The following is an 18,661-nucleotide window of genomic DNA, read 5'->3' as shown; positions in this document are numbered from 1 at the left end:
TATCGGACCTCCGTACGCCACCGTGAAGTGGGTGGTCGTGTGAATTCCCGAGCAAGAGACGTATTTTATGGTGTGTGTTTTGTCTAGCCGGAAGATCAAGAACAACCACCGGCGGCCACCACTAGGGTGGTTGTGTGTGTGTGTTTGTGTTAGTAATGTGTGTGTTTAGTTTTGGTTTAAGCATTGTAATTGTAATTATCAAAGAATAATGAAAAGAACCTTAACCACCACCGTGAACCGCCGTTGACCACCACTACCCGAGGTGGTAGTGGGTGGTGCCCCACAAGCAAAACCCTAATGGGCTTAGAGATTGGTTTTGGGCCTATTGGGCCATGTTTGGGTGGAAAACCCTAATTGTGTGAGTATTTGGGCCTTGGACTTATTTGGACCCACTTTTGGGCCATTAAGATTGGATTGTGTATTAGGCCCAATTTCTCCATATCACTTATCTAGTAGAGTAAAGGACTTAATGGATTAAGTCCTTAATGGGTTAAGTAAGAAACACTTAACCCTAATCGTCATTTTATGTGAAACCCTAGTTTCACTTGGGCTTTGTGTTAGGCCATCCAAGAATAATCAAATGGACTAGAATAATTAGTTGGGCTTTAGGGTAAGGCCCATATGAAGGATTGGGCCCAATTTGGAAAATTGGGCCATAGATGGGCCATAGTTTGGGCCTAGATGGTTGTATGATATTGGGCCTTTAGAATGAGACATGTTGGACTGGACAGAACAATTGGGCCTTAAGGGAAGTCCATGTAGAGGTTTAGGCCCAATTTGGAAAGTTGGGCCATATGATTGGGCTTTGATCCCTAGTTGACTTTGGGCCTATGGATTGGGCCTTGGGCTTGGGTAAGCCAAGCTAGGGGTAATGTAGTAATTATCCAAAGTATGTATTTATAGTTATGTGTTAGAACCCAATTATTAATTGGGTGTTATTTTGGTGTTGACAGTTTGGGAATCTGACATCCAGCAACTAGGGTTGAGTCTGTGGGACTTCAGCAGTATGAGATTGTGTCTACGGGACTTCAGCAGTGTGAGGTGAGTTTCCTTCTAGTAGGAACGGGTCTACGGCCACAATGCCGGCCCGTTTAGTTAGCAGTAGTTCCAGACTTCGGTCTGATGCAGTAGTTCAGTGTGCTTGATGTCTTTGTGATTCAAGCATGATTTTGTGTTATGTGTTCCGGACTTCGGTCCGATGCAGTATGCAGTATATGTATTTATGCCAGTAGTTGTGATTATGCTATGCTATGTTCAGTTAGTTCCGGACTTCGGTCCGATGCAGTTTCCGGACTTCGGTCCGATGCAGAGGGCAAGGCCCTGGTTAGTTCCGGACTTTGGTCCGATGTAGTTTCCGGACTTCGGTCCGATGCAGAGGGCAAGGCCCTGGTTAGTTCCGGACTTCGGTCCGATGCAGTTTCCGGACTTCGGTCCGATGTAGAGGGCAAGGCCCTGGTTAGTTCCGGACTTCGGTCCGATGCAGTTTCCGGACTTCGGTCCGATGCAGAGGGCAAGGCCTTGGTTAGTTCCGGACTTCGCTCCGATGCAGTTTCCGAACTTCGGTCCGATGCAGAGGGCAAGGCCCTGGTTAGTTCCGGACTTCGGTCCGATGCAGTTTCCGGACTTCGGTCTGATGCAGTGGGCAAGGCCCAGTAGATGCTTTATATGTTATTGTATGGTATGTGGTAGTTTGGGGAAGCTCACTAAGCTTCGTGCTTATGGTTTTCAGTTTTGGTTTCAGGTACTCAGTTTTTAAAAGAGGAGCTCGGGAGGATTGCAGTGCACACACCATTTGTTCAGCCTGGGATGTTTATACTCTGATATATTTGACAGTTGTTAAGATATTTTGAGATTCATTGTTTATGATTCTTATATGACGTTTGATGAATATGGTTTTATTACTAATTTAAAACGAAAATTCCAGACTGTATTTTTGGGATGTTACAGCTACCGCAGTCAAACTCCCTCATCAGCAACCGCATCCGAAGTCATCTAAGTCAACCGCAGTCATTCTACTTTACTTAGTTTATTTGTCTTTCTGTAATACTCTCTATTGTCCAGTATGCCTTGCATGGCTACTCTTAGAGAGTGATTCAAATGTAACTTCTTGAGTCTCTATAAATAGAGCTCATTCTCACTTATCTAGTGAAAATTAATCGATCTATCTGAATACACATCTCTGAAGTTATCTTTTCTATCTCTCTATCTACGCATCACTTCTTACTCTCAAATCTTACTAGAATATAACTGATTACTATCTCTCTTCGGAGCAAGTCTCTTGTGACTTAATCACTAAGTTTGATCTCACTTATTAACTTGGCTTGAATGCATTCCTCGTTATGAATCAACTTATGTGTATTCTTGATATAACAATTGTTGTCATTTCATTTCTTTACTTTTCCGCAACTTACTCTCTAACTATCTAACTCTAACTTATTAATATTATTGTTGAGCTTTTAGATCCCTCGAGGTTAACTATTCCGCAATATACTTGTTCTAACGTTTGTTCAAGTGTGTCTCAAAGTTTTTCTCTCAACAGTAATTATTGAAAAATATAATATAATATTGCAATCCACCAACACTAGTAATAGGAGAAGTCCACAAGTCTGAATGAATAATATCAAAAGGTGCAAAAACAATAGAGTACGAAATATAAAATAGGGGTCTAGTGTGTTTTCCAAGTTGACAAGCTTGACAAACGACATTAGTGCCCATATTACAAGAAATATAGCTATTGCAGTATAAATGTTTTAAAACTTGGTCTCCTGGTGACCAAGGCGTTGGTGTCATGTGGTTGAGTTGGTGGAGAGCAAAGCATGACTTGTGGAAGTGGTTATCGGGTAAAAAGCTCCAGAGCTATTACAATGGATGAGAGGTCGTCATGTCTGATAATCAAAACAGTAAAACCAAAAGGGTCAAAATCACTAGAGCAATTATTTTGAGTGGTAAATGGTCGGACATATATTAGAATTTTAATAACGTTTGGTTAATGAGTATGTTTTGTAAGTGTAACGTCCCATTTTCACAATAAAAAAATTTCATTTTTATTAAGCTAAAACTCCACATTATAAAATCCGTATTAAGAAACCATTTGTTTCAAATTACATTTGTTGAAAATAAGAGTAATATAATTACGCGGAATTTTCATTGTTGTTGATAAATGTGCACAGTCACGCCTTCGCCTTCCTACAATGACCGATGATACCTGAAAAACAATAACAGCTGGGGTAAGAACGAAACTTAGTGAGTTTCCCCAAAATACCTCATACAATAAACATAAAAACATGCATATCAGGTCCTCATTCATCGGACAGGAATACCCTCGGGTTTGTTGGCCTGCACCTCAACCCACCCACTCCTCTCGAGCCTCTGTGCCTATGGATTACAGCCGGCCCACACCTGGTATCTTGGCTTATAACACACAGCAGGACTGCCTCAACATCATCCTCCACCATATGTCGACATATAAACAATCAAGGATCAAGTAAGCACATAACCCAAGCAATTATCAATCATACAGGTCATTACTGCCTACTAGACCCCTCACAACACACTGCTCTGCTGCCAGCTAACCTCCATGGAATGCATAACCATAAGTAATGAAAGGTGGGATATCCACCCGAACAGATGATCCTACTCTAGAGTCACAACCAAACAAGCAACAAGAAAGAAATCCAAGATCAAAAGTTCTCATGATATCCTACATGAATACATATTGCCCCTACGGCACTCCACTAGATGATAACCATCCTACTGGTACTTTAACCAGCATACACTGCTGTTGCATCCTATCACACCAGGATATATATATATATATATATATATATATATATATATATATGTTGGATTAATGTCTAAGTCCATAACTATAATTGGTAAGACTTGACCCGACCCGGCATGGTCCATTTGGGTTGCATGGTATCATGCATTTGGATAGACTATAATGAGAGAAATAACACTTAAGGTTGGTTAATATATTATAAGTTCTAATATATTAATAAGGTTATTTAATTAGTATTGATCAAGAATTAATTTGGAATTAATTAAGTGATCAAAAGGAGACTAATTAAATATATGGGTTGATTGTGTAAATCATTCATTCTTATATATGTGGGCTTGTGATCCAAGATTCCTTATGTTGGACTAAGTCCATGGGGTGACCCATGGATACTCCATGGAGGTTAAAATCCATGGAGCATAAGGAATGGGTAAAGTTATGAGTTACATGGTGTAACCCTAATAGCCACCATATAAAAGAATCTCATGGCTCAAGAAATCGTGCACTAATGTGTGAGTGTGAGGGCTAGACGATTTCAAGGAGTGTTCAAGTTTCTCTCAAGTTATTCCAAGTGTATTTGGTGTTGTGTGAACCATTTGAGGTGTCACACTTGGGGCACTAGGCACTCAAGCTTCATGAAGACATTCTACATCAAATAGGTATGTATTCTATCTTGTTATATTTATTATGTTGTATGCTAGATTAGGATAATACCTTGGATGTTCATAATTGTATGTATAATAGAGAAAACATAGATCCAAGGTATTTAGGGTTGCATGTACACTTAGGAGTGTTAGAATGCTCATAACCCAACAGTGGTGTCAGAGCCAGGTTTGTTTTCTTGTTATACTTGCAAAAGTAGCTGAAAAATCGAGTTGGATGCATATATTCGATTGTTTTGGCTGGAATTGGACTAAGAACATTACCCTAAGATGTTTTTGGACTTATAAACTTGTTTTGGATGTGGTAATGTTCATGCTAATCCAATTTCTAAGATAATTGTCATAATTTCAAGATTTGTATTAGTTTGTATGTTCATGCTAATTTCTTGAAGATTGATGATTTGAATTATCTTGTTCTTATGAGGTTCTTAGATTAATAGAAAAGTTGTGTGAAATAGTTGTTTTCAATCCATTTTAATCTAAAAGTTGATTCCAAAGTGTGTTTTTGTAACTTGTCCTCAAGTTATATGAAAAGTCACATTTAAGAATCATAAAACTCATAAAAGTTGGCAAAGGTTACAAAATGAAGAGTCTAGTTCTAATTAAATGGTTCTATGACTCCATAACTTGTCCTCAAGTTATGGAGGTTCAAGAGTCTCTTCATTAAATTAAAAAAAAAAAGTGTAACCTTAATTAGTTCCATAAGTTATAATAAAAAAAAGTTATTTTTTTTATTAATTAGTTTAAAGTCTTCCATAACTTGTCCTCAAGTTATGGAACTTGAAGAGTTATTTTTTTTTTTATTTTTTTTTTAATTAAAACTACTTTTAAACTCATAAGTTATGAAATTAATTAGTTTTGAATAGTTTCAAAACTTGCCCTCAAGTTTTGGAATTTGAAAAGTTTTCACTTATGAATACTTTAATTCCAAGTTAGCCCTTAGAATTTTAAAAGTTAAAATTCAACCCTTATACTTTATAATATTATAAGTTAATAATATTTATATATATGTATAAGAGTAAAGTCAGTCTTACCGTTAGTAGGCCTCATTCACGAAGCCGGTCTATAAGGGGGTATAAGGTTACTGCCTATAAAATGACAGTTTAATGGGTGTCCACTCTCACCCACCGCTTCCTTGACTGGTGGAGGGTCGTTAGCCGAACGGGTAGGACAAGGACTATAATTCTCCTTTCATTAAAAGTATTAATGATAAATACTAAGTAACTAAACTCTTATTAATACCCAATCTTAGTTACTTAGGAAAATGTGAATTTGGTGCTAACCCATGAAATTACACTTTGCACTTTGCTTAAGTCGTTAGTGGAGCGTGTGTGGTTAACCGGCACACTAACCTGGACTTAACAAGGTAGGCAAAGGGTAACTTAATATTTATCATAGTATCGGTGGAGCATGTGTGGTTAACCGACACACTGATTAAGGGGTAAATATTAAGGGTACCAAGTATATTTGCATGGTTATTCACACCTTGTTTTGTGATCCTCGGCATCCCAGTCACAAAACCTGAAGGGCACACTCGAGATTGAAACATGCCTTTGAACAGTTCAATGAATCTCAAAGATCTAGGACTTTCAAATCCAATTAAAACCTAATAAATTATTTCGTTTTTCATGGTGGAAATTGGTGAATCGTCATTCACCTACCTTCAAATATTTTATAGCTTGGATTACGGCATCCCTCTTCTAAGTTATAAAATAGTTTGTTGGGTCCTAGCCTTAATATTTCATATTGGGTGTCATATTAAGGACTTTAAATCAACTATCTTGAATATCTCCCAAAAAGATGTCTGGTCTAGACATTTATGATCTTCCCAAATCTCTTGAAACAAGCTTTCCTAAATGAAGATGATGTCCCATGGATATCATACTTCCTCCACCTCCTCCAATTATTCTCCCTAACCCACAAGTTCTTGAAAAGTTTAAGGTCACTCAAGCCCTATTGGCAAGCAAAGGTCTATGTGTGATTACAGCTTGGAGATGTAGTCACATATTGACAAGCCGGGAGAGTTGGGTGTCAAAGTCTTGAGAAAGTTGGTGGCTCAACTACTTTCTAAGTCACATAGTGAGTTCCTTTGGGATTCCTATGAAACAGACTATGACAAGACCCTTAATGATATTATCTATTTGCTAAGATCAACTTCCTAAAACTTTATGGACATTGACAATGATGACATTGGATATCCAGTAAAGCTCTCTCTTCCCAATGGAAAGGATCGGCCATAGTCAACTCGGTTGACCAAATGGTAAAGAGAGAGGCTAAGTCTTAGATAGTCCCATTATCAAGGGTCCATTGCCAAAGGAAGGGGCATTGGTTGCGAAGCTGCCAAATTTACCTAAGGATGTTAAAGTCAATAAGTTTGACTCTACTTCAGGTAAAGTCCATTGTCTAACTCTATTAAGTTCCTACTTGGAGATTCTTATTACATGATGTGACTGGGTCACATGTTGATGTTTGAAGAATCAAAGAAAAGTGAAGAAACTTAAAGAAAGAATATGCTGAATCTGATCGCGTAGATAGATTTCTATCGCATAGTTTGAAGATCGGATTCTTGAGCTACTTCTTAGGAGTTATGATATATTGCTTAGGAATAGATAACAACAAAGTTTTCATGTGCTTTTGCACTGTAAGGATAGTTTTTTCCGCAAAGTTTTTAAAATAAAAGGAAAATTTTTGATTTTATTTATTTTAAAATATCATTACAATGGTATTTGTGAAAATCTTTGTTGCTTATAAGATTCCATTAAGAGCAAGAGTGAAAATATGAATTTGATTCTTTCATTTGTGGTAGTGTCCAAATTTACCAAATAAGGAAAGATTCTCATCACCCAAGTTTCAGTTGGATAGAAACTTGGAATCATGCAAGTTGTATAGTATGATGAATGAGAATTTTCAACTTTGGAAAATTAAGACTAGTTCCTTGTTCACATGTATATGTGAGTCAAGTGAAGGACTAAGGGATCAAGTACACATTCTTGTGCACTGATCAAGTCCACCATAAAAGATCGATAAGACTATTCGTCATGATTTACTAAGGCTTAGTAAATATGATTATACTTACAAGCTTAAGTATAATTCTGAGACATTGGAAAAGTTTCAATGTATGACAGAACGAATGAGAAGAATCAAATTAGGCAGAAGGATAAAAGTTTCTCAAATCTAAAAAGATGGGAGAGTACTTTAGTATCATGTTTTAAGATCATCTTAATGATTTTGAGACCTTATCACAATTCATCCTCTAAGTGCATTCTGATAGTTAAGAAGAGGAGTTATGAATTGTTGAATTGGTTAAATCAAGAAGATGATTCATACATCGTTCCAAAAACAATTCTTAGAGTTATACTCTAAGATTGTAACTTGAGTGACATGTCTTAAAAGATGTTTAAAAACACTTGTCAAATGTAAGAGTAAAAGTTTTCTACTCTTGTACATTTGAAATTGGTAATTTGTGATGTTTTGGATAAAACAAAGATCAACTAAGGCCAATTGTGTTAAGTGTCTGTCTTGATTAGAATCCACACTATCTCTTGAATATTTGGCAAGAAAGTCTTATAGGTCAAGGAGACAGTGGGAGTCTAAAAGATCCTGAAAGAATTTCAAGAACTAATCAAGAATAAAACCTGAGGTTCTTCACTAGCACACGACTTGAGGTTTATAACTTATCATGTTGACATATTCTGTGCCCATTCTAGTTAAAGTTGGCTTTGCATAGGAGTTCTGAAAGTTCTCAATTGGTTGCATAACAACTTGGAAGCAATGGCAGGCCCTGTACTGTCAGGTGGCAAGAAGTTAAGATTGCATAAGTTCAGTCCATATGAGTTTGGATTTGTCATTATCCTTGTCTTGTGACTATGGTTTTGACGATTCACATGGATAAGAACACATACACCATAAAATCTAAGGGTCATAAGGTTTCTCTCCGATTCATGAAAATGATGGTGAGGAAACACTTCCACCAAGTAGATTTGAAGCAGATGGCAAAAGGTCTAAACAATTGAGACTATGATTACGACATCCCTTTTCATAGTTCTGAAATTGTTTAGACACACATGCATGCTATCTAAGGAAAGGTGTATGATTTTGATAAAGTTTTATCAAAGCATCTCGTATCAGAAATCTGAACTTTGGTAAGGAAGTCAATAAAGTATTGATTTCTAGAAGTCCAGCTGATTTCTGAGTACATGTCAAAGCTAGTGGGAGCATAAGTGTTATGCTAATAATCATCATGTTAGTGGGAGCATGATAATTATTGTTAGTGTTGCAAGTTAGCAATGTTAATTATAGAAAACAAAAGTTTCAATTCGTGTGGCTGCAGGGATTGAAAAAGTTGTTTTGCTATAATTAAGGGAGAGGAAATTATACTTCATTTCAATTCTAGAAGCTTAGATTGAGATTTTAATCGTATTTAATCAAGGATATATATATGAATTTCATCTTGGAATGGCTCAACATAAGGAAATTCTATATATGGGTCCATTATTTGCGTTCTAAAATTCGATTATGATTACAGCATCCTTTTCATAATCTGAATTTTGAGAACTTGGCAAATTGAAATGGAAATATTATAGCAAAAGACTGGTTTAGTCTTTATGTGAGACATCATGAATCGTGTCCCATATGCTTCGGATATAGGATCGATTACATGTGCTATATTCATCCTTTCTAAAATTTTCCAAATGCCTGGGGCATTATGAAGGGAAAAGGTCTAGAATTGGATATGACTAAAATGATTAAGCAATTGTCGAGGACAATCTAAGGTTTACCAAAGATTGGTTGCTCAAGGACAGTTGGAAGTATAATGTTAATTCTGGAAGGACCATATTGACATAATCTGTAAGGAGGCAACTCTTGTTCAGAAGTGATAGTCAAAATGGAATATGGAAATGTTTCAAAGTTAGAAATTATTCAATCCGTGTAAGATTAGGAAACTTAATGAAAGAAGGATGTTTCCAAGGAGCTGATCTCCTTTGGAATGCTCTGTAATGATTGTTGTCAAGTCTTTCTGACTTCGTGCATAATCATTAAGAGGATCAATGCATATAAGTTTAGAATCTAACAGATTTCAGTAAATGGCATGAATTTGGAATTCTTGCATTTGCAGTAAGGATTTGGGACTGTGAAAAGAGGATCATTGGAGTAATGTTCAATTGATCTATTTTACAAAGTAAAGATCATAGACAAACATAGTATGCATACTTGGTGTATGGCATGACTAGTGTTTAGAAAACATAGTGTACATGCTTGGAGCATGGGACAACTATTGTTTTAAATTCAAGTATAAAGTTGATAAAACCGAAACAATGAATAATGAGTAATCAGTATGGTGATAAATAAAAGTGTTTATTTATATTCATAGGGTTTGATACCATATTTGATTCATTTATTCTTGTGTTTCACTTTGCATGTTTTGACTTCCAGAATAACTAAGTCGCTCTTCCTGAATGATTAAGTTATTCAAACCATCCACAGTCGGTCATATGTTGGAAGTAGATATGAATCAAGATTGTCATGGGTTGGTTTGTAGAGGTCCAAGTTGGTGGACAAAAGTGGTGCTACAACACTCATGAGTGCTCATAAGTTCTGAGTATTGGATTCAACCCGCGCTCATTTGAATCACTTCATGGATTTTATCACGAGTGATCATGAGACGATAATATCTTATATTCTTCAAACCTAGAGATATGAGTTGTTACTATGAGTTGGTTATACATTGATTGCACGAAAACGCATTGGTAACTCGATGTTATAAAACGTGTCTTTGTGTGTGATTCAACAAGTAGTAGAACAAGCCATATGAGTCGAAGTTTATCCATTCCTTTTACCTTCGGGATAAAAGCGATATCTGTGGGCCCCTCGATGATTTAAAGATGATACATGTGAGTGCTTGGCCAAGCCAGGACTGATTTGATTTGTTCAATCAGTCAGTCATCATGAATCGGAAATCGGGAAACAACAAATGGACAGAGAGAATGATTGATAATCCATGTCTCAGTCCATATGATATCTAGAATGGAGGAATATATGATCCCTTATCTAATGGACAAGTCATTGACAAAGGTCAGAGTTCATCGACAAGGTCAGAGTTCGACAGAAGCTTTTGAGAGCTACGATTGATGATCGGTTCCTGAAGTCATACGCAATAATAGTTTTAGACTTATCCAAGTGGGAGACTGTTGGATTAATGTCTAAGTCCATAACTATAATTGGTAAGACTTGACCCGACCCGACATGGTCCATTTGGGTTGCATGGCATCATGCATTTGGATAGACTATAATGAGAGAAATAACACTTAAGGTTGGTTAATATATTATAAGTTCTAATATATTAATAAGGTTATTTAATTAGTATTGATCAAGAATTAATTTGGAATTAATTAAGTGATCAAAAGGAGACTAATTAAATATATGGGTTGATTGTGTAAATCATTCATTCTTATATATGTGGGCTTGTGATCCAAGATTCCTTATGTTGGACTAAGTCCATGGGGTGACCCATGGATACTCCATGGAGGTTAAAATCCATGGAGCATAAGGAATGGGTAAAGTTATGAGTTACATGGTGTAACCCTAATAGCCACCATATAAAAGAATCTCATGGCTCAAGAAATCGTGCACTGATGTGTGAGTGTGAGGGCTAGACGATTTCAAGGAGTGTTCAAGTTTCTCTCAAGTTATTCCAAGTGTATTTGATGTTGTGTGAACCATTTGAGGTGTCACACTTGGGGCACTAAGCACTCAAGCTTCATGAAGACATTCTACATCAAAGAGGTATGTATTCTATCTTGTTATATTTATTATTTTGTATGCTAGATTAGGATAATACCTTGGATGTTCATAATTGTATGTATAATAGAGAAAACATAGATCCAAGGTATTTAGGGTTGCATGTACACTTAGGAGTGTTAGAATGCTCATAACCCAACTATATATATATATATATATATATATATATATATATATATATATATATATATATATATATATATATAGCAGATTACTACAGCATAGCAACTTCCTATACACAAGGATACATGGCCAAATCTGCAAGGAATGGGCAACCATATGTACCCAGAGGTGGGATAGACACCCGGATAGATGATCCTACTCTAGAGCCACAACCAAACAAGGAACAAACAAAAAAGACTAGATCAAGAGTCCTCAGTCTATCCTACGTGACGACATATAGTCCCTAGGGCATCCCTTTAATAATTAATAACCAAAACTAGTGCGCCATATTGGTGCCTTCGACCCACGGGTACAGTGAGGAAAACTCACCTGAAATGAAGAACCTGAAACACTATGGCACGCTTCCCTTTCCGCATTGCTTGCTTACGCAAACTCTTCACCATTAAAACATGGAATAATCTTAATCAACAGTCCAAAACCCTTAAGTTTAACCCAAATTCAACCTTGGTCAAAAAGTCAACGGTCTTGGTCAAATTCAACGCCATGTCGTGGCCGTTCATGGCCACGCCGTGGGGTCACAAGGTCAAACAGTCAACATGTAAGGCATCAACACATTGTGGCCCTCCTTGGACATGTTGTGGCAATGTCAAAACATGACAGTTGCAATTTTTGACTTCACCACACCGTGGCTACCCTTCGTCACACCGTGTCTATTTAAAAAATGTAATTTCTCTCATTAAGAGCTTAATCCTTTCAGATCTAAGCTCATACTTCCAAATCTACTCTCTCACGCTGACTTAATGGATAAAGTTTCAAACTCTATCCATTTGGACTCCATTTCAAGGCTAGATCTAGCATTTAATGTCCATTAGGTACTTAATGAGGTTGTAACTTGAACATGGACACAAAATACACCAAGCTTGGTCCTTTTTCTTAATCAACAGAAGTCCAACGACCTAGGAGAGCCACTACACGTTCTGGGGTTCTTCAAACTCCAAGAATATCCAAGAAAGGGACAAAACCACCCAATTATGACTAGAACTTGAATCTAGAAAACAATGTGTCAAGGTATGAACTTTATGCCTTCAATAAAATCAGAAAATTAAAGAGAATGTTGGATCCAAACTTGCTTCTTGTTCCCTTGCTTCCTTGTGAACTTCCTTCTTCCAAAACTCTACCAAAAACCCAAGAACAAGGCTCAAAATTGATGAAATGGACTCTCAAGCATGCATGAAGGCTAGGGTTTTGGGATTGGGAGGTGGAGGCTGAAGAAGATAACCTAGAATGAGAGTTAAGGTGTTTATATATGAGGGAAACCCTAAAAATCCCGGATTTGAGCTGCAGCAGTTGCCACGGCGTGGCCACTTTATGCCATGTCGTGGCATCTCCAAAACACGCGTTTCATTAAACCCCACACCACCCCGTGGGCATCCATACACCACATGTTTTTCTCTGAAAACCTTATTTTGACTCCTTAAGTCTTGTCCAACCTTCTTAAGGAAACGGGTGTTACAGTAAGTGTAGCGGACGGTAAGGATTAGTTAAGAGAAAATTGGTGTGTCTCGAGGTCGTGACAAGTACTGCAGAACCATTACCGAAAAAAATAGAACGAGGAGTATAAACATTATTACAAATAGATTTAAGTATACTTGCATTCATGTAAACGTGATTAGTTTCCCCGATATCCATAACCCACCCATCATTTATTAGGTCGTCTAGAAACATAGTGTTAAACATGCTCGGAAGTGAAGTGGGTTGATCTGGCATGGGGGCTAGAAGTTGCTATTGGACTGCATATGAACTTATGGACTGTTGTAGGATGAATATTGGGCTTGTGGTGGTCTACTACCGAGGAGCCCATCTGAGTTATGAGAAGGTGGCCTGCTCCCATTTGGGCCGACTTTTTGCTGAGGAGTGAAGAAAGGCTTTGGAGCCTGTTGAGCAACGAAGGGAGGAATCGACGGGGATTGAATCTGCGACAAAAGATGTGACGGTTGCGAGATGTAGACCCATCCATAACGCTGGTGACCAACATTCTGTATGGCACGATAGACGGCTAAGCGGATGCGACATATGGAGGTTGGCGGCGATAATTATTCCCTCCTCCTCGATTGGAATTGCGATGGTAATTATTCCCTCCTCCCCAATTTGAATTGTTGGTGGAAGTATGGTGAATCCAAGGAGAAGAAGAGTGATTATCATGAGATGGAGAAGGAACTCGGTTGGAAAGTAGCCTATGTTCTTCAACTAGCAACATAGACTTAACTTCATCAAAGTTTGGAAGGGGTTTGCTATGTCGAATAATCCCAAAAGTGGTATCAAACTTGCTAGATAATCCATTGATGGCATGGATAACAATGTTATTTTCTTTAACCTTCTCACCTATTCCTTCCAGCAGGTTCGCAAGTTTCTTGATTTTGGTGAAATAGTCATGAACCGAAATTTCCCCCATACCGATCGATCGTAGCTCGCTTTCAAGTTACATAGTAGTGGCATCTTTGTTTACGCGGAATAGGGCTTCAATATTACACAAAATATTCCTTGTTGTGGCAGGTGAATCGAAGGTGTTGTAAATGTGATCACGAATGCCAAAAAGCGATGCAGTGGGCTAAGAAAAGATCGCTCCAAGGGTCGTAGTTATGAGTGTTGAGATCAAGAACTAATGGAACGCATGTTGTAATGTTGTTGACAGTATAGGCCTTTGCAGGAGGAGTAGGCGAAGAAGACGGAAGCAGAAATGTTAAGGATCAGATTATGGAAGAAAGGGGAGAGATTTTAGGAGGTTTTTGAGAAAGTCTCTGATACCATGTAAAATGATATCATTTTCATTGATTTATTAAACGAATACACCAAGCTACATAGGGTCATTTGGGCCTTTAGCCTATAGCTATACTAATACACAGGCTTATACAAAAGGTGTACACTAACAATCACATCCATTATATTGTGAGCATTTAGTCAAGTTTCATCCTTATTAATCAAAATACCAATATATACTTGAGAAATTTTTTTCATCATTTCCATGGCAATCAGACAGGCCAATTAATTTGCCTAACTTGTTAGCAATTATCTTAATGACGTTTTGCTACATATATGAAGAGGAATACAAAATTTTCTAACCCATGTAATCATTTTTTAAAACGACTAACACATATCCTTAATTTTAATCATAAATCTATATCTTTGTTTATCATATGCACCAAACCCATGTGAACCTTTTACAAAGTATATTTCTCATGCTCCAAACATCTAAATAATCAAAAACACATCTTCCATGTATCTTTGCATTCCTATATATATATATATATATATATATATATATATATATATATATATATATATATATATATATATATATATATAGGGAGTCAACATACTATATCAGAACTTGGAGGGCGGAGGCCTCCTATGTATTTTAGATAATAGTCATCCAATCATTCGACAATCAAAAGATCTTTAAGATTTGATATCTTTATGAAGCTATCGACTACATCAATGCGAGTTCTTTTGTTTCCTACATTTGTTGTGTGGACTATTTTGTCAAATAAGGAGATAATTTATGAGTACGTTTTCGAGTTTAAGTCAGAATTCCTTATCTTTATGCTTACCACATCCATAAAATTAATCCCTTTGCGAGGAATGTCGTGTGGCGTGCTTGTTATTCTTCCCCTCTTTTCTTTAACCTAGTTTGCTTCTTTGGAATTTTGTGATATTAATCTCAAATTTAACATTGTCGTTCAATATTGTGTTCAATGTTCTTTCTAAAGCTAGCACACTTGATACTTTCATGAAGCATGTAAAACAAAAGTTTCTCCATTTCACATCTCTTCTATTCGACATATAGACATCAATGATGTGTGTATTTATTTTACACGTGCTATGCTTTTAAGTTTTGATCTAGTCTAAATTTTTATAATTTTACAAAAAAATATTTACACTATAATGAAAGTTTTATCTTTAATGGTGTAAACATATTTATTTGCATATTAGAACATAAATGACATATCAAACAAGACAAACCCAAGCTAAGGACAATTTCAACACATACCGACCCCAAACGCGTACTTCCCATTGCTCTCTGGTCTTGGGTTCTTTAATTTCTTTTGTCTTTTTTTTCTCTTTTCATTTAATTTTAAATAAGAACGTACTTTCTCAACATTAAATGTTTCATATTTTCTTAAGACATGTCATGAAAATTATGATATAATATTTTCTGTAAATAACTCAAACTCCAACGTCATCATCCATGAGCCACAGTTAACAAACTTTATTTTTTTGTGTCATGTTTTTAGATGTGATACTTTAAATTTTTGACATATAATTAAATATAAAAACAGAGTTAATTTACATAAAGATGTTGTTTACAAACAAGCAATGATTTTTTCCAAAAGTAATTACGTGGATATTATAGAAATCATAGATTAAAAACACAAATAAACTTTTACCAAGTTATAATATTTTTATTTCTTATTTAATAATTAAACCCAAAACCAATGGGACCAATTGAAGCTTAATAATTTCAATCATGGGACCAGAATGTATCTTTTGACCAATCAAGTTCGTTCTTTGTTCCCATCTCCATCTACCAAATCACACTTTTTTAGTCAATTAAAATCGACTTCCACAATATTGCAGAAAGACATGTGAAGTTTCGTAAAATAATTAAATAAAAACTATCACAAAAACATATATATATATATATATATATATATATATATATATATATATATATATATATATAATAAAAATAAAAAGTGAAAAAAACATACGCTAATGATTAATTGATAAAGGCCAAACCACCCACACATGTGAAATGCCTGAACTCATATCAATTCACCTTTTCCTTTTTCTCATAATAATAATTTAAATCTAACCCATTATTTTACATATTAAAAAAACAAAAATAAAATCACCACTATATAACAGTTATTTTGTATACTTTTTGTAGAAGTAAAAAATAGTTAAATAGTAATAATGTCTCTTGAAAATTGTTGTTTGTCACTTTGTCTTAATACATTAAATCGTGTTTTTTTAGTGAAAACATTAAATGTAGAACATATCAACAAGTTTCTATTTATTTGTATATAATAATATTCTAGTTTCTTTTTATTTTATTAAAACTTATTATTAAGACAATGTACTATCAAAAATCAACCATATATCTTTATTTTTTCAGCATTATATTGGTATTTTGTTTTGCATATATATAAGTTTATAAGACTATAGATATATATTCTATAAATATATATATATATATATATATATATATATATATATATATATATATATATATATATATGCAATAAATAAATACAAGAGAGATGGGGTAAATACTTGGTTTTCTTTAAATGTTGACAGACAAGAAGGTTGGTTTGTGAAGCGGGTCATAAATGCTGACCACAGTCCCCCACTCCGCCATTAATGATCGACTGGTTTTTCAGGCACCACCAATGAGCAGCTACCGATGGGCTTTAGCCTTCAATTCTCTCAATTTTCAATTAATTACATCTTTCTTTTTGATCTTTGTGTCTCCCAAATCGCAATCTGATCCTAGTCGTACCTTCTGTGTTGGGTCATGTGCATTTGTCGACGTGTATCTCATCTTCACCGTCGGTTATATCTCTCCGGTGACAGCAATGCTTCCGGATCACCGCTGCGTAACCGGCTTGATGAGAACATTCCTGAGTTTACCCCTGATTGTCTCATGAAAATTGGGCTTGCGAATGATTTTCTCCGACGTGATGAGCTTCCGCCGCCGCCGCCGCTGTCGGCGTACCGGACGCTGGATTCGGATAATGGAAGGAAGCTTCCGCCTCGCCGCCGGAAGAATGGCGACTTCATGCCTCGGTAGTATCGGAAGGAGAATACTCTGGATTTTGTACTGAATGGAGATGGTCTTTTGCTCCAGAAACTTCCTCCGCCTCGGCGGTATCTCCATGGAGACGCCGTCGCTGGTTCGATTACGAGTCTCTCTGATCCTAAATTACGCTCGAATCCGAATGAGTATGATCGTTTGAGAAGGAAGTCTCTCCTGATAAACCGATCCTCGGATGGAATCCTAATTGGAGATGCCTCCTGTGTAATCTCGCTTACTGAAATAGTACTGTCAACTTGATGACTAACATGCTCCGGTACCGGCGACGGCTCTATAATCGGGCTCTCGATAATCACGTCTTCGAAATTGGGACGGATTCTGGCCGACATCACCGGAATAAACGGCGATTCTGGCCGGAAAACACTCGCTCGACATAGAGGACAGTTAGCGTGACATCTCAGCCAAACATCGATACATTCCACATGAAAAGCGTGGTAACAAACCGGTAAAGTACGAACGTAATCGTTATCTTCGAATTCCAATAAACAAACCGCGCATTCATGAACACTGCTTTTCCTACTGTGAACAGATAACGGAATCGTTTTGATAACAGCGTCATCCAAACCGTATGGCGAAAACATCTGATAACCATAAGTCGGATCATACGATTCTTCGCCTGAGTACGCAGGGGACTCGATGTCGCCGTTTCCAACAGACGACGGAACGTAAGAACGGAGAAGACGTCGCCGCCTTCGCCACTGTCGCCAGCTCCGACGTAGACGGAGGAATCGTCGGGAAATGGCTCGGGAGTATGTGATTGTGATAAACGCTGTGGCGATGATCACAACCATCGCTATCAAAGGCGGACTGAATCGAACCGGTGGCTTTGACGTTGAATTCGGTAGCCATGAAGCCGGAGCTGAAGCTGGAGCTTGATGAAGAACATGAAGATGAAGATGATGATTATCCTCCGGTGATGGTGCCGGCGAGACGACGACGATCATGGTGGCGGTTTAAGGGGTTTGTAATTGTGGGTGTTGGTGAAGGGATTTAATTGTTTGTGTGTGTGTGTTATGGTTGACCCACTGCATTACCTCTTGAGGTTTTACTAGTAAAATGACACGTCAACGTTTATGAATTTAATGCCCCACGATATAAATTTTGTTTTGGTGCGATGCTGATGCATACTACTCTATGGTGGTCACGTGCCTCATTAATCGAAATTTGACTTTTTTTTAATTATTTTATTTAATTTACCTCAAGGTTAAAGTAGTATGTTTTTGAGTTTTGACAAACTAATGGTATAATCTAATAGTTTTTTATTTTATTAAAATGTTTGATAAAAATAACTTCAGTTTTAAATATGTTAAATTAGTTAAAAGCAAAATATTCAAAGCTACCAAAAATTAAAAAAAATTAAAAACTAAAATTTTCAAAAGCTATTTGAATAAGTTTTTCTAGAGTTTTTGTTTAAAATAAAAACTA

The 18,661-nt window shown here is 36.6% G+C and overlaps 1 protein-coding gene across 2 annotated transcripts; it reads right to left on the bottom strand.

The window, feature by feature from the left end:
* Positions 1 to 2,595: 2,595 nt before the first annotated feature.
* Positions 2,596 to 18,298, bottom strand: LOC145124529 (RING/U-box superfamily protein). Of its 2 annotated transcripts, XR_013715653.1 has the most exons (3): positions 16,696 to 18,298; positions 3,136 to 3,205; positions 2,596 to 2,885 (listed from the first exon to the last, which is right to left on the bottom strand). XR_013715653.1 is itself a non-coding variant. In XM_079059918.1 (1 exon), exon 1 carries the CDS (start codon positions 18,178 to 18,180, stop codon positions 16,966 to 16,968), a length of 1,215 nt encoding a protein of 404 aa, XP_078916044.1. In that variant the 5' UTR covers positions 18,181 to 18,298; the 3' UTR covers positions 16,684 to 16,965. The 2 variants fall into 2 exon arrangements, 1 of the variants encoding a protein (XP_078916044.1); XM_079059918.1 differs by lacking the exons at positions 2,596 to 2,885; positions 3,136 to 3,205 and having other exon boundaries at positions 16,684 to 18,298.
* Positions 18,299 to 18,661: the final 363 nt, after the last annotated feature.

Source organism: Lactuca virosa, chromosome 7, assembly GCF_052849685.1.
Source record: "Lactuca virosa cultivar CGN04683 chromosome 7, Lactuca_virosa_CGN04683_v6, whole genome shotgun sequence".
NCBI classification, from domain to species: Eukaryota; Viridiplantae; Streptophyta; class Magnoliopsida; order Asterales; family Asteraceae; genus Lactuca; species Lactuca virosa.
This window is presented reverse-complemented; position numbering and strand designations above follow the sequence as displayed.

What these genes read in the sequence shown, in the direction of transcription:
- LOC145124529 (XM_079059918.1), bottom strand. Translation starts at nt 18,180, where the DNA reads ATGATCGTCGTCGTCTCGCCGGCACCATCACCGGAGGATAATCATCAT.